Below are 19073 nucleotides of genomic sequence, written 5' to 3'. Positions count from 1 at the left end.
CTAAATGCATCCATTTAGGCTACAAGTGTAGGCCTAATAACAATCGCATAATGTTATTTTTTTGTGGGGTTGCCTGTTTTGCATGTTATTTTTGCATAAATACGTGTCACATATCAGTTTGCAAACAATGTAAAAAAATATATAAAAATCAACGAGTTAATAAAGCTGCATACAAACATGGTCTCTTTTTTGCTTAGGACAGCTTTATGCAGGTCCTAACAGTTTGTGGGCACCGTTTGTCACTGTTATAGTGCAATTAATGTATTGTTTAGTGTTGTAGTGGCTTTGCTGGAATGCATATAAAACATTTTTGGGGAGTTTGCCTCACCAAGATTTACATACTAATATCGCCACTGCATAGGCGACTTGTCCATAAGACTAGGGGAAGATAAGCTTTCCCTAAAGTAAATTATATTACACTGAACAAAAAATATAAACGCCACCTCTAAAGTGTTGGTCCCATGTTTCATAAGCTGAAATAAAAGATCCCAGAAATGTTGCATACGCACAAAAAGCTTATTTCTCAAAAATTGTTGTTTACATCCCTGTTAGTGAGCATTTCTCCTTTGCCAAGATAATCTATCCACCTGACAGATGTGGCATATCAAGAAGTTGATTAAACTATAATCATTACACAGGTGTGCCTTGTGCTGGGGACAATAAAAGGTCACTCGAAAATGTGCAGTTTTGTCACACAACACAATGCCACAGATGTCTCAAGTTTTTAGGGCGGGTGCAATTGGCAATCTGACTGCAGGAGTGTCCACCAGAGCTGTTGCCAGATAATTGAATGTTAATTTCTCTACCATAAGCTGCCTTAGTAGAATTTGGCAGTTCGTCCAACCGGCTTCACAACCGCAAACCACGTGTAACCACGCCAGCCGAGAACCTCCACATCTGGCGTCTTTTGCAGGATCGTCTGAGACCAGCCACCCGGACAGCTGTTGAATCTGTGGGTTTGCACAACCGTCTCAGGGAAAGCTCATCTGCCGCCATTAGGGTTCAGAGGTGGAAACTTTCAGTGGGAATTAATGGGAATATATGGGAATTAAATGAAATATATGCAAATTAATATTAATACCATTTAAATGTTGATGTTTTTTTGCATTGGATATCTTCACTGTCCATGCAATGGCACCTGCTCTTGGTTTCAGGAGTTTAAGGCTGCTTACCACTCTCTCCCAAAATACCAGGAGGATCCTCTTGATGGGGCTGTCCAAATCGGCAGACTGTGATATGGCCATTTCTTGGAGACTCCTTCCCCTCCAGGAGACTGTCAAACATAATGACAACACCACCCCAACGGGTGTTGCTGGGCAGCTTCAATGTGGTGCTCTTATTCTTCTCACTTTGCTTGGTGAGGTAGATTGCTGCGAAAACTTGATGACCCTTCACATACCTAACCATTTCCTTGGCTCTCTTGTAGAGTGTATCCATTGTTTTCAGTGCCATGATGTCCTTAAAGAGCCTATTCAATGCATGAGCAGCACTGCCAATGGGTGTGATGTGAGGGTAGGACTCCTACACTTTAGACCAAGCAGCCTTAATGTTCACAGCATTGTCTGTCACCAGTGCAAATAACTTCTGTGGTCCAAGGTCATTGATGCCTGCCTTCAGCTCATCTGCAATGTAGAGACCGGTGTGTCTGTTGTCCCTTGTGTCTGTGCTCTTGTAGAAAACTGGTTGAGGGGTGGAAATTATGTAGTTAATTATTCCTTGCCCAGGAACATTCAACCACCCATCAGAGATGATTGCAAAACAATCTGCTTTCTCTATGATTTGCTTGACCTTCACTTGAACTCTGCATCCAGCAAATTAGTAGATAAAGCATGTCTGGTTGGAGGGGTGTATGCTGGGCGAAGCACATTCAGAAATCTCTTCCGATACACATTGCCTGTGAGCATCAGATGTGAACCAGTTGCATATACAGCTCGAGCAAGACATTCATCAGCATTTCTCTGATTACATTCCTCCATTGAGTCAAAAAAACGATCGATAAGGTGTCTGATTCATAATTTTCACCTCGAATAGAAGTAGAGGGAATTTTAACAGAGGTTGCTTGTTGTGAGCGCTGAGGGAACTTTATGCACTTGGCCAGATGATTCTGCATCTTTGTTGCATTCTTCACATATGATTTGCCACATTATTTGCAAATGTACACAGCTTTTCCTTCTACATTAGCTGCAGTAAAATGTCTCCACACATCAGATAGTGCCTGTGGCATTTTCCTGTAAAGATTAGAACAAAATGTGTAAAAAATCAACAACTACAATTCCATGTACAGATAAATAGTTAAGCAGTTAGATTAAACAACTCCTTTGTAAGATACATGTTTTAAAATGAAACATGTATTTAAACAGGTGAATTAACACTCCTCAGTTAGCAGGCTCAAGCAAGCTAAAACCCACATGGTAGCAAAAACTAACTAACAGAAATTGTTAACAAGTTAGAAATGATTTAAACACACTTTGCTGTAGGCTACTATTTACTAGTTAACAAAAAAAACATATATGTCATAACAATTTTATTCACCCCACCCAGTATTGTAATCAGAACTTACCAGAAAGCATGTAGTCCTTGGCTCAGACAGTGTAGTAGTGTGGGTTCAATAGCATCTCATTAGTGTGCAAGATCTTGAGAATCAGCTGTACATGTGATGGAAGTGTGCACTGTACATGTGATAGAAGTCTGCACTGTGCATGCAGAGGGTTGCAATTCCATTGAATTGGGGATCGTTTAACCAAAATATGCAACAAGGCCTAGAATTGCCTTATGTGTATCCCACAAAAAAGGTTCACTGTTATAAGCTCACTTTTTTGATGAATTTAAGCAAAATTCCCCAAATTCCCAGGCTTAACTTCCCATGCAAAATTTCCGGAAAGTTTCCGATCCTTTGCAACCCTAGTCGCCATCACCTTCATCTGCCGCCATCACCTCATGTTTCAGCATGATATTGCACGGCTCCATGTCACAAGGACCTGTACACAATTCCTGGAAGCTGAAAATGATTCCATGGCCTGCATACTCACCAGACATGTCACCCATTGAGCATGTTTGGGATGCTCTGGATTGACGTGTATGACAGCATGTTCCAGTTTCTGCCAATATCCAGAAACTTCGCACAGCCATTGAAGACGAGTGGGACAACAATCCACAGGCCACAGTTAACAGCCTGATCAACTCTATGCGAAGGAGATGTGTCGCGCTGCATGGGGCAAATGGTGGTCACACCAGATACTGATTGGTTTTCTGATCCATGCCCCTACTTTTTAAAAAGGTATCAGTGACCAACTGATGCATTCAGTGGCAAGAAAAAGTATGTGAACCCTTTGGAAATACCTGGATTTCTGCATAAATTGGTCATCAAATTTGTTCTGACCTTCATCTAGGTCACAACAATAGACAAACACAGTCTGCTTAAACTAATAATACAAACAATTTATACGTTTTCATGTTTTTATTGAACACACCGTATTAACATTCACAGTGCAGGGTGGAAAAGGTATGTGAACCCTTGGATTTAATAACTGAATGACCCTCCTTTGGCAGAAATAACCTCAACCAAACTTTTTCTGTAGTTGTGGATCAGACCTGCACAATGGTCAGGAGGAATCTTGGACCATTCCTCTTTACAAAATTATTTCAGTTAAGCAATATTCTGGGCATGTCTGGTGTGAACTGCTCTCTTGAGGTCATGCCACAGCATCTCAATCGGGTTGAGGTCAGGACTGACTGGGCCACTCCAGAAGATGTATGTTCTTCTGTTGAAGCCATTCTGTTGTTGATTTTACTTCTGTGTTTTAGCTCATTGTCCTGTTGCATCACCCAACTTCTGTTGAGCTTCAATTGGCGGACAGATAGCCTAACATTCTCCTGCAAAATGTCTTGATAAACTTGGGAATTCATTTCTCCGTCAACGATAGCAAGCTGTCCAGGCTCTGAGGCAGCAAAGCAGCCCCAAACCATGATGCTCCTTCCACCATACTTTACAGTTTAGATGAGGTTTTGATATTGGTGTGCTGTGCCTTTTTTTCTCCACACATAGTGTTGTGTGTTCCTTCCAAACAACTCAACTGTAGGTTAATCTGTTCACAGAATATTTTGCCAGTAGCGCTGTGGAACATCCAGGTGCACTTTTGCAAACTTCAGACGTGCAGCAATGTTTTTTTGGACAGCAGTGGCTTCTTCTGTGGTGTCCTCCCATGAACACCATTCTTGTTTACTGTTTTACGTATCGTAGAGTCGTCAACAGAGATGTTAGCATGTTCCAGACATTTCTGTAAGTCTTTAGCTGACACTCTAGGATTCTTCTTAACTTCATTGAGCGTTCTGCGCTGTGCTCTTGCAGTCATCTTTGCAGGACGGCCACTCCTAGGGAGAGTAGCAACAGTGCTGTACTTTCTCCATTTATAGATAATTTGTCTTACCATGGACTGATGAACATCAAGGCTTTAAGAGATACTTTTGTAACCCTTTCCAGCTTTATGCAAGTCAACAATTATTAATCTTAGGTCTTCTGAGATCTCTTTTGTTCGAGGCATGGTTCACATCAGGAAATTCTACTTGTGAATAGCAAACTCAAATGTTATAGGGCAAGGCAGCTCTAACCAACATCTCCAATCTCGTCTCATTGATTGGACTCCAGGTTAGCTGACTCCCGACTCCAATTAGCTTTTGGAGAAGTCATCACATCCGGCCGTGATTGTGAGTCCCATAAGGTGGCGTACAATTGGCCCAGCGTCGTCCGGGTTTGGCCGGGGTAGGCTGTCATTGTAAATAAGAATTTGTTGACTTGCCTAGTTAAATAAAACATTTAAAAAATACAATAATTTGTGTTTTGTTAGTTTAAGCACACTGTTTGTCTATTGTTGTGACTTAGATAAAGATCAGATCAAATTTGATAACCAATTTATGCAGAAATCCATGTAATTCCAAAGTGTTCACATACTTTTTTTACCACTGTATCTGTATTCCCAATCATGTGAAATCCATAGATTAGGGCATCATTTATTTATTTCAATTGACTGATTTCCTAATATGAATTGTAACTCAGTAAATTCTTTGAAATTGTTGCATGTTGTGTTTATATTAAGTGTACATTACTTACGAAGAGGCAGCCGCAGGGATGAACACCGCATGGGTTCTGAAAGTAGGCCATTTCGAGGCCTATAATTCATTTAAACAGTCTTCATTTTAATTTGACTTTAGGCTACTAACAACAAGAGGGCTTAGTGTTGGAGCCTATTGATACCTATTCAAGAAACAAGAGATAGGCCTACCTGTTTGACAGACTCAATTATATTCTACTATCCATAGATTTTGTCAGCCAATTCCTTCAGTTACCATGCACTCCTTAAATATCTCAGTGTCTGTAAAGGGCTTGTTGTGCTAGGTTAAAACTAGGGCTTGAATTGAGAGGGTGAGGGATTTGTGGCTTTTGTTAAAGAAAATGGCTAAAAGCATAGCTTAAGACTTAGATTCTTTTTTATGGACCTGATTATACACTGCTCAAAAAAAATAAAGGGAACACTAAAATAACACATCCTAGATCTGAATGAATGAAATAATCTTATTAAATACTTTTTTCTTTACATAGTTGAATGTGCTGACAACAAAATCACACAAAAATAATCAATGGAAATCCAATTTATCAACCCATGGCGGTCTGGATTTGGAGTCACACTCAAAATTAAAGTGGAAAACCACACTACAGGCTGATCCAACTTTGATGTAATGTCCTTAAAACAAGTCAAAATGAGGCTCAGTAGTGTGTGTGGCCTCCACGTGCCTGTATGACCTCCCTACAACGCCTGGGCATGCTCCTGATGAGGTGGCGGATGGTCTCCTGAGGGATCTCCTCCCAGACCTGGACTAAAGCATCCGCCAACTCCTGGACAGTCTGTGGTGCAACGTGGCGTTGGCGGATGGAGCGAGACATGATGTCCCAGATGTGCTCAATTGGATTCAGGTCTGGGGAACGGGCGGGCCAGTCCATGGCATCAATGCCTTCCTCTTGCAGGAACTGCTGACACACTCCAGCCACATGAGGTCTAGCATTGTCTTGCATTAGGAGGAACCCAGGCCGCACCAGCATATGGTCTCACAAGAGGTCTGAGGATCTCATCTCGGTACCTAATGGCAGTCAGGCTACCTCTGGCGAGCACATGGAGGGCTGTGCGGCCCCCCAAAGAAATGTCACCCCACACCATGACTGACCCACCGCCAAACCGGTCATGCTGGAAGATGTTGCAGGCAGCAGAACGTTCTCCACGGCGTCTCCAGACTCTGTCACGTCTGTCACATGTGCTCAGTGTGAACCTGCTTTCATCTGTGAAGAGCACAGGGCGCCAGTGGCGAATTTGCCAATCTTGGTGTTCTCTGGCAAATGCCAAACGTCCTGCACGGTGTTGGGCTGTAAGCACAACCCCCACCTGTGGACGTCGGGCCCTCATACCACCCTCATGGAGTCTGTTTCTTACCGTTTGAGCAGACACATGCACATTTGTGGCGTGCTGGAGGTCATTTTGCAGGGCTCTGGCAGTGCTCCTCCTGCTCCTCCTTGCACAAAGGCGGAGGTAGCGGTCCTGCTGCTGGGTTGTTGCCCTCCTACGGCCTCCTCCACGTCTCCTGATGTACTGGCCTGTCTCCTGGTAGCGCCTCCATGCTCTGGACACTACGCTGACAGACACAGCAAACCTTCTTGCCACAGCTCGCATTGATGTGCCATCCTGGATGAGCTACACTACCTGAGCCACTTGTGTGGGTTGTAGACTCCGTCTCATGCTACCACTAGAGTGAAAGCACCGCCAGCATTCAAAAGTGACCAAAACATCAGCCAGGAAGCATAGGAACTGAGAAGTGGTCTGTGGTCACCACCTGCAGAAGCACTCCTTTATTGGGGGTGTCTTGCTAATTGCCTATAATTTCCACCTGTTGTCTATTCCATTTGCACAAGAGCATGTGAAATGTATTGTCAATCAGTGTTGCTTCCTAAGTGGACAGTTTTATTTCACAGAAGTGTGATTGACTTGGAGTTACATTGTGTTGTTTAAGTGTTCCCTTTATTTTTTGAGCAGTATATAAAGCAATCTAAAATTATGATTTATTCCGCAATGGTAGAAACAAGCTGTAAAATGCCAGGGAAAAACGTGACTCCGATGTATATTGGATATCTTTGGTTTGTCTTTATGACATTCAGAGGCAGCGCTACAACCTTTCAAAGCCGACGAGACATTTTTTTTTACTTTGCTTGGGAACTAATGTGTGATTCTGTCACTATCAATTGATGTTCAACATTTGTTTTAAAAAAAAAATGTTACCCCCTTTTTCTCCCCAGTTTCGATCTTGTCTCATTGCTGCAACTCCCCAACGGGCACGGGAGGCGAAGGCCAAGTCATGCGTCCTCCGAAACATGATCCACCAAACCACGCTTCTTATCACCCGCCCGCTTAACCCGGAAGCCAGCCGCACCACTGTGTTGGAGGAAACACCGTTCAACTGACGACGGAGGTCAGCCTGCAGGCGCCCAGCCCGCCACAAGGAGTCACTAGAGTGCGATGAGCCTTGGACCATGTTAGTTTGTTGGTGATGTGGACAACAAGGAACTTGAAGCTCTCAACCTGCTCCACTGCAGCCCCGTCGATGAGAATGGGGGCGTGCCCGATCCTCTTTTTCCTGAGGTCCACAATCATCTCCGTTGTCTTGATCATATTAAGGGAGAGGTTGTTGTCCTGGCACCACACGGCCAGGTCTCTGACCTCCTCCCTATAGGATGTCTTGTCATTGTCGGTGATCAGGTCTACCACCGTTGTGTCGTCGGCAAACTTAATGATGGTGTTGGAGTCGTGCCTGTCCGTGCAGTCATGAGTGAACAGGGAGTACAGGAGGGGGCTGAGCACGCACCCCTGAGGGGCCCCTGTGTTGAGGATCAGCATGGCGGATGTGTTGTTACCTACCCTTACCACCCGAGGGTGGCCCGTCAGGAAGTCCGGGATCCAGTTGCAGAGGGAGGTGTTTAGTCCCTGTGTCCTTAGCTTATTGATGAGCTTTGAGGGCACTATGGTGTTGAACGCTGAGCTGTAGTCAATGAATAGTATTCTCACATAGGTGTTCCTTTTGTCCAGCTGGGAAAGGGCAGTGTGGAGTGCAATAGAGATTGCATCATCTGTGGATCTGTTGGGGCGGGCATGCAAATTGGAGTGGGTCTAGGGTTTCTGGGGTAATGGTGTTGTTGTGAGCCATGACCAGCTTTTCAAAGCACTTCATGGCTACAGACGTGAGTGCTACGGGTTGGTAGTCATTTAGGCAGGTTACCTTAGTGTTCTTGGGCACAGGGACTATGGTGGTCTGCTTAAAATGTGTTGGTATTACAGACTCGGACAGGGAGAGTTTGAAAATGTCATGGAATTTACCTCGAAGCGAGCATAGAAGTTTAGCTCATCTGGTAGGCTTGTGTCACTTGGCAGCTCTTGGCTGTGCTTCCCTTTGTAGTCTGTAATGGTTTGCAAGCTCTGCCACATCTGACAAGCGTCAAAGCCGGTGTAGTACGATTCGATCTTAGTCCTGTATTGAAGCTTTGCCTGTTTGATGGTTCGTCAAAGGGCATTTCGATATATCTCATAAGCTTCCGGGTTAGAGTCCCGCTCCTTGAAAGCGGCAGCTCTAGCCTTTAGCTCAGTGTGGATGTTGCTTTGTAATCCATGGCTTCTGGTTGGGGTATGTACGTACGGTCACTGTGGGGACAACGTCATCGATGCACTTATTGATGAAGCCAATGACTGACGTGGTGTACTCCTTAATGCCATCGGAGGAATCCCAGAACATATTCCAGTCTGTGCTAGCAAAACAGTTCTGTAGCTTAGCATCTGCTTCATTTAACATTTTTTTTTATTGATTTATACCTGTGTTCTTATACACTTATACCTGTGTTCTCTGTTTGTCTGTTGCCAGTTCGTTTTGTTTTGTCAAGCCTACCAGTGTTTCTTCCCGTGCTCCTGTCTGTCTCTAGTTCCTGTTTTCTAGCTTTCCCGGTTTTGACCATTCTGCCTACCCTGACCCTGAGCCTGCCTGTCGTTCTGTATCTTGCAATACCACCCTGGATTACTGACCTCTGCCTGCCCTGACCTTGAACCTGCCTGCCCTGACCTTGAACCTGCCTGCCGTTCTGTAGCTTTCGAACTCTGCTCTGGACTACTGACCTCTGCCTGCCCTTGACCTGTCGTTTGTCTGCCCCCCTGTTTGAGTAATACACTTTTGTTACTTTGAAACTGTCTGCATCTGGGTCTTTCCCTGAGCCTTGGCAGTCTTAACATATTGATGTTGGTTGTTCCTCCTAAAAAAGCACAAGAAAGAGGATTTCTACACCCACCATCTCAGATTGTTCTGAAATCGTTTCTGTTGTTCGAAACAGATAAGATTAGCATTCCTGCAACATATTTTTTTCTCAGAAATATAATTGAATCTCTGAGAATTTAAGGTAATTGATGGCACCCATACGCTGCTGCTACTCTGTTTATTATGTATCCTGATTGCCTAGTCACTTTAACCCCTACCTACATGTACATATTACCCCAACTACCTCGTACCCTTGCACATTGACTCGGTACCGGTACTCTTGTATATAACCTCGTTATTGTTATTTTATTAATAAAGTATTTCTTTTTTTTCTTTGCTAATCTTTTCTTCCTTTTTACTCTGCATTGTTGGGAAAGGGAGGTAAAGTCTACGGTAAAGTCCACACCTGTTGTATTTGGCGCATGTGACAAATAAAATAAAATTGTATTTGAGTTCAAAAATGGATTGTCAAATTACTTCTTATCACAATAGAAGGAAACAAATGATTCCCTATAGATGTACTACTTCAAGGATATCAGATATGGCTTTCATCAGAGCAATCTGTCAGGACATAACACCATCTGCTTTGACAGTTGACACTATTATAGAACTTCATTTATTGAATGATTCCAAAAGTACACCATACAGCCAGAGGTACAGACAGTGTCTAGGAACGTTTTGCTCTGCAATGTGAGTCATGCCTGGAGATCCATCAAGTTATTGACTATATTTCCACAAGAGGACTAGACTGTTTCACAAGATGCAATATATCCTTGATGTTACAAGGTTAATTCACTGTGACTCACTCAACCAGGTTCACTAAATCCTCAAGCCTCGAAATCCGTATTATAAGGATATGTGACGTTTATTTGGGATGAGAGGCACAGCTAGACGTCAATAACTTCCTCAGAGGAAGACAAAGGTGTCAATGAAAACAGCACTCAAGAAGCTTTATGACAGAAACAGGCCAATCAAAATGGGGGCCAGGCACTTCATTTAACTAAAACTGCCATACATAAACACAGCAGCCATTATACTGACAGAGTTGTGAGCCGTGATTTCCGGCTACAACAGCTGGGGTCACGTGGTTTGACCTCGGTGATGGATGTTCAATCAGCCCCACATTGGTGCCGATGCTCAGACCTGGAGCCAAGATTGAAGAGCTCATCTCTGGGCATGGTGCACTTTATAGGGACAGAATCAATTCACTTCTCCCCCTCTTCTCCCCGTCCAAGATTCTCCCTCTATATTCTTAAGGAAGTAATTCATGTAAAAGAAAAGGACTGAAAGTGCCAAGAACATCTGACTGCCATCTCCCGTAAAAAAAAACAGGTGATAGACAACTTTCTCACTCTGCTGGCTTTGTATCTGTCGTGTTGATGAAGAGCCGCTGGCCACGGATCCAGATCGTCATATTTCTGTCAGCCGCTACATGGTCCCTCTTGCAAAGGACGGTGGTCCATTGACGAAAGCCATGGTGACTATTGATTGAGTGCACTGGGGGGGCTGACTGCCTGCCCCCCCCCCCCCCTCCTCCTTCCACATCTGACAGGATAAAAGTATAGCTGGGATGGACCAAAGGCAGTGGATTGCTGGGGCAGGTTGAGAACGAGTTGATACTACAGTAAGCACTTCTTTGGGACCGTTGCTTCGTTGACATGGACAGTTTTGTCTCTGTGAACTACTGGCTGGGACTGCTAGTTTTTCTGCTTCTACAAGGGGTAGTCAGTGTGGAGGGAAGAAGCATCTTCAACCCTGGTGAGTCTGCTGGTTTGGTGAATGAATGTGTACCAGCTGCTGGCCTATTTGAGGCATAGACTACCTGAAGATGTAGGCAGTCTGAGGACGCTGGTTACAACTATGGGTTCATTCCCAGCTGTTTGCATGCATTGTCAGTTGTTATACTGTGAGCATGCAAAAGCATATGAATAATTATTTTGTTGGTATTCTATGGCAAAGTCATTTAGTGTTCGCTTGCCAATTCAACTGTGTTCGTCTAACAATACTGCTAATACTACACTGTGAATGTGGCTCAGTTTAAAAGGGGATATTGTGTAATTATATATATTTATGGTCACTAGGTGCTTTTGAAGTTGTTTATAGTAAATCAGATGTACTGCCGTTTTTTTCCCACATATTCAGGAAACCATGTATATCCCCAAAGAGGAGACACAGATGCCCAGAACAAGATTCTAGCGTTGTTACTACATAGAAGCTTAGAACCTATTGAAAGAAATGATGCTTTAGGTAAGGTTTTTCACAGTATATCACACACACTCACACACTAATACAGTGTTTGTCAATGTAAAAAATATAAGGATGTGTATATATAATATTACATGGACTGTTTCTCAGGTTTGCCATTTGTGCTAACACATTTTGTTCTTCTCTGCAGGTTTAGAGTTTGCCAACAAGCTAGCGGAGTTGAAGAAGGTAGGTCATTCAAGTGTTTTGTACACACGGAGTGCAACAGTTTAAGCACTTGGTGTGTTCTGTGCAGTCATATATTTCCTCCAGCTGAGAAGGCGGCATGCTTTATAAGCAAGGTTTATGAGATGAACAGGTAAACATAGTTCTCCTTGACTGAGACACTGTGTTCATTCTGTGGAAAATTCCCCTGGGATTTAGCCTTTACATCAAGCAAATCTACCTATTGTCTGACGGAGTTCAAATGAGAGCTCTAGCAGCATAATCTCTCATGGCCTTGGATAGTGATGACCTTACCTGAGAGCAGGCACCTTCCATAAAGACCGACACAGGGATCCTTTGGCCGTCTGTAACCGCTGTTGTTCTCTCCTTACAGATAGAGGCTTTGAAGGAGGACTTAGAGCTGGAAAGGGAGCTCTCATCAAACACACTAGCAGAGGACAAGTCCATACCGAGGAAAAGGGTTGAGCGTAAGTTTCTTATTGCTTATTGTCGGCGATGGCACTGATTTCATAGTCATAACACATTTCATTTACTATAGTGGTCTTCATTTTACAACAAAATTATATTCCTCCTTGTAATAGAGCAAGAGACTGAACAATATTTTCTCTGTGTCCACAGCCTGTTTCTGGAAGTACTGTGTATGACAGCCTAAGGGAGAGAAGAACCTCAGAGTCCTGCTGCATTGCCCTAACACTCCAAAGACTCAACACGCTCACAGACATCAACACAACTCACCCATTACCAAATGTTTAAAGGTTGTAACATAACTAATATACAAATACTATAATGTACTCATCACTGTGCTGTAACCTCTGTGCTGATGTCGCAATATCGGGGGTCTACAGGTATTTATAATAGATTCAATGACTGTTGGGTCTAAATCAGGGTGGGCATAAGTGACATTTTATTTGTGTTGTATTGCATAATTACCTTGTAGTGTATAATTACCTCAAACGACTGAAAGGACTTGATCGCCAGTTCTGTATTGGATGTAATGTTTCAGAGGCTTCTCTACAGGACTCCAACTTTTGAGATGACAAGGAGTTCTCAGCATTTCTCCAAGAATGGAAAGTATTGTTGTCACAACCTAACATATTAGTCTGCTGACAAAGGACTTGGTCCATGTTTCCACACCCAGAGTAACTGTCCTTTTCTCAACGTGTTGACTTTGTCTTCCTCTAGTGGTTAATGGGTGCAGTGACGCAATTCATGTACTTTCCATTGTCAAATATCAGTATTGCTTTGATGAAATATCACTATTGCTTTGATGACTGTGTTACCGTTTCCTTCATTTAATAAATAATATATTATCATGCTAGCTTGTGTCTTGGCTACCAGTGATTATGTCACTCCAGGAATAGATAAATAAATGGTTAGATCAACCCCTGAATTGTAAGTCACTCTGGATAAGAGCGTCTGCTAAATTACAAAAAAATGTAAATGTAAGGACCAGGGCTGTTTTGGAAATGTTTGGCTCTCTTTAGGCTATATCTTTTGCCTGAATGAAACACCTTTACAACTCAGTCGCAAAGACAAGATCTGGCAATAATCGTGTCCAGTATGAGAGTGAGAAAGTCCATTGAGGTACACACGCCTTATAAGTACATTTTTGGGGGGGGTACCTGTATAGCCTCAAAACATGGTGAAAACTATCATTTTGATATCGTGGATGGTCAGTCCTCGCATCCATAGCTCTGTCTACAGATGTAGGATCTTCATTTGAGCCAGTTTGAGCCAGGGCAGGAAAATCCTCATGAGCAAAAGAGTGACCAAATTAAGATCCTACATCTGTATGAATTTGAGAGTGGTTACATTTCTCTAACTCCATCCCTCAGTTTTTTACCGAGACTGGGGTGGGGAGGACACTTTGTTATTGTCTCAACTGCTGATTACCACCATAAAAACAATATTAATCTACACATTGTTATATAAAAAATACATATTATTTAGGCAATTCAATCTTGCACCAAAAATGCATTGTTTGAATTCTATTTTACCTGGGGTTTTTTTGTCGTGGTGAAACTATGCAATTTACAGTTCTACAATTTTGGCTCAGCTGAGAATTATTGCTCTGCCCATGACTTTGTTTTTCTGCCTTGTTCTCTGCCTCTCTTCCCTCATTGTCACTGTGGTGGTGCATTTGGGAGCCGAGTCATTGGCTAGGTCTGAACATTGGGCAGTTGCACCAATGATAGGGCTCTCTGAATCCTACAGAGAGATAGATGGGAGTGGAGGGACATCTGAGAAACCAGTAAGCCTGTGCAATCAGCTACCCTGTCAGAAACCCACAATGGAATATTGGAGAGAAACGTGTGGCTATGAAGCACCACTGACTTACCTGAAGCGGTAGAATTGTAGATCTGACTACAACAGGATAGGGTGAATTATTCATCACTCATGGCCTAATCAAAACAAAAAAACGCAGACAAACAGCTAAGCTCGCAACCATACACAAATGCACGCAAGCACACCAAAATAGAACAGAGAAAACCATTTAAACCTACTACATAAGAATGTTACAGGGAATAGGGAGCAGCAGCATTGGCAACCATCCAGTCTATAACTGATATATTGTAATGTGGGTCTTATCTCCCCACGTTCAGCGGCCTGTTGACCGGAACACGGGCTTGCATATGGTGTGCGCATCCTGCTAAGATAAATGATACGGAAATGGAGACGCATCCTATCAAGCCTCTCAATTACCAGGCATATAAGGAACAACAGCAACACAACAAGAACAAGTCTGCTGTGGTGCGTCTCGTTTGAAAGGTAGGCAGAATTCATTGCATCAGTCTACTACTACATTCCTTTTTCTGTGTATTGTAAAGTACAGAAACTCTAGTACTGTATATTGATTATTTGTTTGGTTGAATAAAGATTAAAAAATACCTTAAGTTCATAAACGTATCATTCTTGTGCAGTTTATATTTATAGGCTACATTGAGGATTTTATGTAATTATTTTAGGCTATCTGGCATTAGTGCGTAAGCCGAAGCTTCAGGGCCTAACTGTACAGGCGCCAAATAGCTTACACGCCAATCGCCAAATGCTTTTGGGAACAGGCAAAAAAAGGACAATGTCGAGTTTAATTCAATAAGAGAAAAGCTGCGCAATGGAGAGTTGAAGATAAAGAGAAGGGAGGGCCTGAAAAGTAATGTTTGGGAAAGAATTGGTGAAATGGTAAAAAAAAGAGGATGATTGATGATTGTGAGGTGCTATAGAAATTCAACAGTCACAAGATGTCACGCCAAGGGAACTGTAGCCAAATGTTCAGACAGGTTGAATTGAAACTCAAATCTATAACCTCTGTGGGAGCAAAATTCATGACTATGATTACGTTTCCATTATTAGCCGTTTCTAGACTGCCCACTTTGAAGTGCTGAGACAGAATGGCTATATAAGGAATGGAACATATATGACCAGGGCCCCGCCACCATTATAACCTAGACAGCTGTCAGATGTGGGCATTAAGAAGCAAGAACTGAGACAGAAAAATAATGGTGGAGAAAGGTGAAGAGAAGTTATTTTCATATAGAGGGAGGGGATTCTATACCTTATGCAAAGACGGAACACTATAAAGGCAGGGCTCTGTGATAAGAGAATTCAGCTGTTCCATGGAATTGCTCGGCTCTGTTACTTTGTAATAAAGTCTAACTGAATCTACAGGTTCCGGTATCTGTGCAAGTATTTGACTCAATATTTTCCACAACACCTCTCACATAGCCATAATATTAACTCCTGCAGAATTAAGCACTTCTTGCAGTAAAATTATACACCAAATGTTGGCTAAATTTTGACTCGGGAATAGGAGTGGAGAAATCTTTCTTTCAGCATCTTGAGAGAATGTGAATGAGCAGTTAGATAGCACCTCTACAGACAGTATCTTTATCAGCATCATAAAAACCGATAGTATTTCAACCACATAAAATATGCATCCAAGCCAAACTGAAATCGTATCAGAAAAATGTTGGGTCATTTTCACAGCTTTCTCTTTCCTTACAACCGGTCAAAAGTAATATGGCCTTTAAAAAAAATAATAACGTTGCTTGACTACAAAACAGTTTATTCTGGCCCATAGACTACTTTCAAGGTGAGGAACCATCTAACAAGAAGTTGGAAAATACTGAGCTTCACCTTTAATCTAGCAACTTGTCATATACAGTACTAGCCTAATACTGATGATCAGTAGATTTTGACCTTAACACATTTCTCCCTTCAATAGGCACCATGTGGAGCGTATTACTCTTTCTCCTGGTCCAGCCTTTGCTCACCGACAGCATGGTCTGCCCTAGCAGCTGCATGTGCAACCTAGAGGGGGCCGTCAAATGTGTGGGAAACATCAGGGACGTGCCCAAAGGCATGCCCGCCAACATGTACCTACTTCAGCTGAATGGCACCAACATGAAGGTTCTGAACGAACAGAGTCTGGCCATGTTGTCCCTTATGCTGCGTTTAAGCATCAGCCACAGCCCCCTGGACACCATCCACCCTGAGGCCTTCCATGTGGTCCCGCAGCTCCTCTCCATCAAGCTGTCATCCAACGCCCTCTCCAGCCTCCCTTCCCGGGTGTTCAGCCCCTTGGTCAGCCTGGAGCAGCTGCATCTGGATGACAATCGTCTGGAGTCCATCGCTCCCGTGTTGTTTGAGGGTCTGGCCAACCTGAACGAATTGGACGTCAGTAACAACGCCATCGCTCACCTCGCCCCCAATGTTTTCCACGGACTGAGTAGCCTGCGCTATCTCAACCTGGGGAGAAACTCCCTGCAGCAACTGCCCCCCACCTTGTTCCACTCATTGACACGGCTGCAGTTCCTCATGCTCTACAACAACAAGCTAGAGCGGCTGGAGGTAGGCGCCTTCGATGAGCTGGCCAACCTCCTGGAGCTCAAAATGCACAACAACCAAATTGCCCACATCCCCCCCGAGGTGTTCTGGGCCCTAGGCAACCTCATGACCCTCACCATGTCCTCCAACCAGCTCCAGGGTGTCCCGAATGAAAGCTTCTACCACCTTCCCAAACTCACCAAGCTCACCATCTACAAAAACCCTCTGCTGTCACTGCCTGATAAGTTGATGGGCCACATGCCCAGGATGAAGGAATTCTACCTGTATGCCACCAACCTCAACACCGTGCCCTGGAGCCTGTTTGCCAACATGAGCGGGATGGAGAGGCTCTTCCTGCACCTCAACAACAAGCTGAGGGAGCTGCCCCCTGACCTCTTTTGCTGCCTTCCCAACCTCCAGAGTCTTTCCCTCAAGTCCAACGACATCCAGGATCTACATCCAGATATCTTCTCCAAGCTGGCCAATATGAACACTCTGCTCCTGAATGACAACAAGCTCCGCTCCCTTTCTGAGGACATATTTAAGGGCAACCCCAGTTTGGCCAGCATCGAGCTGAAGAACAACCAGCTGCGGACCCTTCCGGGGGAGGTCTTCTCTACTGCAGGGGGTGTAAGGGTTGTTACTCTGAGTGGCAACCCATGGGACTGCAGGTGTGGCATCAGAGACATTGCAAGTTGGATAAAGCTTAATGAAGGCGTGGTTAGTGATTGGACAGATGTGATATGTCGTAATCCGCACCCTCTACTTCTCCGCCCACTTGGTTCCCTACTCGACGAAGAGTTTACGTGTGACTTTACCACACCCTCGAGCAGCCGCACCACCCACACTTCGATTGAACTCATCCATGTTGTTTCCAATACAGCTCTTGAGGAGATAGACGCTGTAGAATTCACACCCACAACTACTGCACCCGAGGCTCCATCAACCCAACAAACAGAAAATCCTACTGAGAGTGTCAGGTTCACCACATCTGGGTTTAGGCGCACAACAGATGCTACACCGACCGCCGACATTCTCGACATTCTTGACGACGACTATATATTCAAGCCTATGGGCACCGAATCGCTCCCCGTCCATGTCCTATCACCGCCCTTCCACGACAGGGTGGTGTTTGAGAACGGGCTCGAGTTTGTGCACAACAACCGCCTAAAGGGCTGGGTTTACCTGTGGACGCTGCCACCCAATGGGACTTACGTTGGGTTCCTCATGGCTCTCCATATCCTTCTAGTGGCCACAGGCATGGCCCTGATTCTGGCTGCCATTTACGGGATGTACCGTCTCCACCAGGCCATGGAAGACCTAGGAGCAATACTCACAAACAGGAAACACACCATCATATCAGAGAGGAAGCAGAAAGACCAAGATAAACTGTAGCCTCACCAAATGCAAAAATACAGTACAGTATGTATCGAGAGTATCATTGTGGCGAAACAGTTTTTAAAAGAATAGTGGAACAAAACCTTGGAAATCTGTCAATGTAAAGCACGAGCTAACGTTGTCTGCATTGTGTGAAGTTCTTTAGTATTAGAAGAGTGTAACTGACGATTTCTTCATTAGGCATATCTTGTTTCCTCCCAGTAGTAGGAGCTTTGAACAACAGGAACAAAGAATGATCCTCTCAGGGGGAGAGGACAGTCACAACATTGGTCCAAAGAGCCAGACCATTATAGAGTTAGGCTAACTCTTTTTGACTGTTATTGTGATAATAACTGATGTCGGTATTTATGACTACACGGACCTAGCGAACAATTTCTCAATTTTATTGGGTGAACCATATGTCCACTAAGCAGTGGGTAAAATTCACTACTGGAGTACAAGCTAAGCAACCTTGTATTACTCCTAGGAATTTGCCGGTCTCTATCATAGGATAAAGTCAAAACATATGCTTAAATTAATGGCCATATGGTGACAGTATGCATTCTCTCAGCGATACAAAGATTGGCAACATCTAACCAGTGGAAAATAACGTTGTCATGGCTTATTAGTTAGACAGAAACGTGCCAGTTGATAGAGGTCAGACTATTTCTGCAGCTGGGGAAAGTAAGCCTAACCGCATGAATAAAAATGTCCTGATGTCATAACATTATCTTATTCCTGCCTTTCCCACTAGCAGCTATGAGTGATCCTAATATGCCTTTATATTACACACACACACACACACACACACACACACACACACACACACAAATGTAAGTAAGGTACTGATATCTTACTGTTTAACTGCTCAGAGACATCTTGGTAGGCCGACAGGTGTGAATTATGAAAATTAGGTGACTTTTGGATGACCCCCACACATCACAAGACCAATTGTAGTCATTTAAATGTATTAACACATTGAAAAAAGCAGAAACAAGGTATCACTTAAGGGGACATAAGCTTCATGTATTGTAGGTGAGCTGATGCTTTTCTTTTGACTCACGGGACACTACGGACAGATACGATGAGGCTCCTATCTCAGTCCTAAA

At 43.6% G+C, this 19073-nt stretch overlaps 1 protein-coding gene across 1 annotated transcript; it reads left to right on the top strand.

Moving 5' to 3' along the window:
• Window positions 1–14434: 14434 nt before the first annotated feature.
• LOC106613459 (uncharacterized) lies at window positions 14435–18682 on the top strand. The gene is made up of 2 exons (XM_045687327.2): window positions 14435–14532; window positions 15986–18682. The coding sequence occupies exon 2, from the start codon at window positions 15991–15993 to the stop codon at window positions 17980–17982; it is 1992 nt and encodes a 663-aa protein (XP_045543283.2). The 5' UTR covers window positions 14435–14532; window positions 15986–15990; the 3' UTR covers window positions 17983–18682.
• The last annotated feature ends 391 nt before the right edge of the window (window positions 18683–19073 follow it).

Source organism: Salmo salar, chromosome 10, assembly GCF_965601325.2.
Source record: "Salmo salar chromosome 10, fSalSal1, whole genome shotgun sequence".
Lineage (NCBI taxonomy): Eukaryota > Metazoa > Chordata > Actinopteri > Salmoniformes > Salmonidae > Salmo > Salmo salar.
The sequence above is the reverse complement of the archived record's forward strand: the minus strand, read 5'-3'. Positions and strand labels throughout refer to the sequence as shown.